This window comes from Phaseolus vulgaris, chromosome 4, assembly GCF_000499845.2.
Source record: "Phaseolus vulgaris cultivar G19833 chromosome 4, P. vulgaris v2.0, whole genome shotgun sequence".
Classification (NCBI taxonomy): Eukaryota; Viridiplantae; Streptophyta; class Magnoliopsida; order Fabales; family Fabaceae; genus Phaseolus; species Phaseolus vulgaris.
This window is the reverse complement of record NC_023756.2, coordinates 3,723,441-3,727,888: the sequence shown is the minus strand read 5'-3', so window position 1 is coordinate 3,727,888 and position 4,448 is coordinate 3,723,441. Positions and strand designations below refer to the sequence as shown.

Here is a 4,448-nt window from a genome sequence, read left to right as displayed (position 1 = left end):
AATTAAATCACATTTCATTCTATAAGATAAATTTTCTTTTGCCCTTCCACTTTAAAAATAAATAAATTAGAATTTCTATTATTAATTAAAATTAACCAAGTTAATTATTATAATATTTATGGTTTTTAGTTCTTTATAAATCAATATGAATTCGTTGAACAATTTTAATGGAATTCGATAAATAGTGTATAATCAATTATCATTTATTTTTTTCTTACTTTTCTACCATTTGGAAATGTCTTATGGCCTTATCTTCTCACACAGACATGGTTTATTTGTATTTTTTGTTTCTAGGTTTTGTAGAAAGACACAAAAATTCGCATGACAATTAAAATTAATCATACAACATGCAAACTTTCATAATTTAAAAATAAAAAGTTAATTTAAATAAATAGATAATTCAATTCTATCTTATAAAAGACTTACTCTCTCACTTATAAAGAATTCTATATAACACAAACTTCAAACATGAGATCTAAACAATAACTCTTACAATTTTATGTTTCAAAAAATTTCATTACGATATACTCTTTTTAGATTATACTTAACTACAATAGGAGTAAAAGTAAGAGAAGTAATTAATTATTATACTAATAAATCCGTCATAAACCACATATTTTACTCCCTTATCATAGATGAAGCTACAAATAAATTTCTCTTCATTAGATAATAACACATTATTCAAGGTAAAATATTATTTTTAAAAGTTCAAATAGATAAGAATGTAGATACAAAAAGAGATCAAATTTTCAAAAAAAATTATAATTATTATCAAAAGATTGGATAGTTTATTATTTATGTTTAATTATAATTTGAAATTGTCAACCCATATGTACATATACAAGATAAACCTTTAAAACAACTTAGGTTATAACAACAAAAATAATTAACTGTTCATTCCTTGGATTTGAAGAAGACTTTCCCTATAAATTACCATATGGAACATTATACCAGGATGTACTTTGATACCAACCTTGGTAATTTTGTGGGTACTTAAGTCAAACCAAACTAGTTGACCATCCTTTGTTTTGAAAAGTATATTGCCCATACTCCTTGCTCCAATAGGTGTTCCAATGCCAAGTAAAGGATCAAAACTGAAGAGTTTCTTCCATGTTTCTTTCTTACCAACTTCACCCAAAATTGATACGTAAAAGGTAGTTTTATCTTGATAATTTGACATCATAGCAATTGACCCATTTAAGACGAACAAGAACCTGGCCACAGCATATATAACAAAAGTATCATGTTTGGGCATGTCTATGGGCACAACGGTTGCACAGTATGTCTCATTACTCATGTCAAATGACACCAAGTATACTTGGTCATCAGTAGATGACATATCAAGTTGAAACTCAAGATCTTGACTAGAATACCAGCTATTTAACCAATGACACATTCCATCTAAGTACAAATTGTTCTCCCCACCTTTTGAACAAAAAGCGTAATCCATATCAACTTTCCTCCAAGAGTTACTTTTTTGGCTATATATTTCACATATGGGTGTGAAATCCCATTCAATAGTAAACAACTCTTCATCCCTCTCACCAAACGAATTTTCATCAAACGTCACAGTTCTAATCACCTTATAATCATCTCTTACACAATCATAACCAAAGCCATCATTTGTAATATAAGCTTTGACATGAGGCGGTACATACTCAGTTGGACTGCGAGGAAGGGTCTTTAATTCACCTGTAGCTGGATTCCATAAATACATAGATTGGTTATAATAATTTAGGTAAAAGCAAAGAATTCCATTAACACTGGAATAACTAAATATATATTTTTCAAAAGGGTGATCCTCTAGTGGATTTTTCCAATTCAATTTTTCTATATTCTGAAACTTTTCACCATTAAGTAAATATAAACATGACTCATACTTAATCGGGTCATTATAATATTGATAGAGACATAGAACGAGAGATGTATCATCATAGTAGGAATGGTGACTAGATATGACATTATTACGAAATAAGTCTATAAAATGAGAATTTTCAAACAAGAGGGCCCATGATTTGTAGAGGCCTCCAAATCTCTTGAGAGATTTCATAGGAAGTTTGAAGAGAATCGAGACTATGAGATCATTAGGTAAGTGATTTCCAAGCTTCTCATCCACAAATTTGTTCTTCATCTCTTGCTTATTCAACCAAGAGTTAATGAGTTGCCAATAGTCTTTGGTGTTTTCACTCCAAATGTAGATGGGATAGGTAATGTGTTGGCAGTGTTTGTTAACCAGATTCTTGATGGTGGCCTCTTCTATGTACTCCAACTAAAAGAAAAAATGAGTTAGAAAAATTAAATAACAAAAAAATTTGGGATGGGTTAATATAGATACCTTATCGTCCTTGAGAAAGAGGGTGATTTTGGTTCCCCTTGAAATTTTTTTGGCAGTAATGTCCCTAGTGACAATTAAGGATCCATCGAGTTGAGATTCCCAATTATATTGATCAAGGTCATTATACTTAGAGGTGACGATAACGTATGTATATGGTGTTGACGTATGTGATATGGTGGTAAGGCACGACGAAGCTGCAGGGCGCAGTTTGGAGGAAGAGAATGACGAAAAGGGGATATGGGTTTCAGCAAGAGTGAAAATTATAAAATATTAAAGGATAAATAATAAAAAAGTATTAAAATTATTTATTTATTAAGTTTTGAAAAAATATTTTCATCAGTTTTTAAATAAATCTTTGAAACTTAATCTAATAAAATAAATCTTTGCAAACCTCAATTATTTTGTTCATATTTTATAATAAAATTATACAAAATTTTATGATAATAAAACAAATTACAAGACTTGAACATAAGGTGTTTGGTGAAAAGTCTGAAAGTATATCATTTCTTCTTTGAAGTGAAGTAATATGAATTTTTTTCATTTTAATCCTTCTTTCTCCTTCTGATATAGACTCTTGAAGACCAATTTGTTACCCCTAAAATGGTTGAGCCAAAGCAATCCTTTATGTACCACTTCTAGCACCACCGAAAGCCAAGAAAGAAAGCAATAATAAATGTTAAAAAAATTGGGAAGCCAAAATCAAGAGGAAAATGATGTAGTCTGGCTTTTTGGGTGGTCCTCCATCAAATAATATATCATAAACAACAATGGAAAGTAAAGAAAGACAAGCAAAAATTAAAGCTACTAATAAAAGTAAGTACACGCAAAATGAACCAAAGAAATGTTCTCGAAAAGATTACAAACCACAAATTCTAGAGTGGACTGACACAAACTGTTGCAGAATTTATATGATTTTTTTCACAAAGCTTTTTAGGCTGAAATATTTATGGTATAAACTCAACAAGGAGAAATATGCAACAAATTTGAGACTATATGGATATTTATTCACAGATAAATAAATACAACAAGTTGATATAACCGCAAGCAATTTGGTAGAATTATGCAATCTAGGTTCAACATTGGCCTTGTTCATGTGCATTGGCCTGTAATCTAACCAGATCTTATCATTCTACCAATATCTGCAAATCAATGCACAAAAACTCAACTAACAAAAGCAAAACAACTTGTAGACACAACACAAGTATTTTTATCATCAAAAGTGTTGTGGTAAATCAAGAAAACCAAATTCATTTTTGTTTTAGTTGACCAATAAGCCTTGCACTGTATAATTCTTCCTTGACAAAGCAAGAAGCCTAATGGATCACTAACCAGAATATATATACCATGCCCATGGATAGAACCACAATTTAAATACGTACTAGATACTGTCAATTTAAAATATTATTCCACTGGCACCACTGGTTTATTGATTGTTTGACTACTAATACAAGAGAATCAAGACGCAAGCTCTGATGCACTTACGAATAAACAGGATTGTATCAGGATTCCCACTAGAAATGAAGAGAACTAACTCAATCCAAATATATACTGATGTAAATAGCAAATTAATTGAAACATGACTTACCCTAAAGTGTGTTTCATCCAGTTTTCATGAATGTTGAGAAGTAGAATAATATGGTCTAATAACATTTTTTAGAATTTTCTATTGAGCACCAGCAGCAACACCGAGCACCAACAACGGCGCGTTAAGCACCAAAGGTGAATATGAAGTTTTCGTCGGTGTTGTGAGGTCAGAGACTTCCAGACACTCAAAATCCTAAAAATCTTTGAAACCCCAAACAAATAATAAAACAAAATTCATCCAAACAAGTCTAAGAAAAAAAACCCTAAATTACATAGTTGAAAGAGCGAGACATATGACAAACAGACCTACCAAAGCTCAGTGTTAAGGGAGGAGGAACATTAGACAGGAATCGCGACAGGAATGCAAGACAGTGAGGAGAGACGGTGAGGAAGAACGTAAGACTTTGACGAAAAACACGAAGAACTCGAGGGAGAGGGAAAAACAGGGTATTGTGTGTTGAGTGCATTCGTTTTTTTGGGTAGAGAGGGAAGAAAAAAAAGCTTTTTCCTGCAAAATTATATTTCATTT

At 31.2% G+C, this 4,448-nt stretch overlaps 1 protein-coding gene across 1 annotated transcript; it reads right to left on the bottom strand.

Annotated features, from left to right (window-relative positions):
* Positions 1-886: 886 nt before the first annotated feature.
* Positions 887-2,473, bottom strand: LOC137836613 (F-box/kelch-repeat protein At3g06240-like). The gene is made up of 2 exons (XM_068645275.1): positions 2,336-2,473; positions 887-2,269 (listed from the first exon to the last, which is right to left on the bottom strand). The coding sequence occupies exon 2, from the start codon at positions 2,129-2,131 to the stop codon at positions 887-889; it is 1,245 nt and encodes a 414-aa protein (XP_068501376.1). The 5' UTR covers positions 2,132-2,269; positions 2,336-2,473.
* Positions 2,474-4,448: the final 1,975 nt, after the last annotated feature.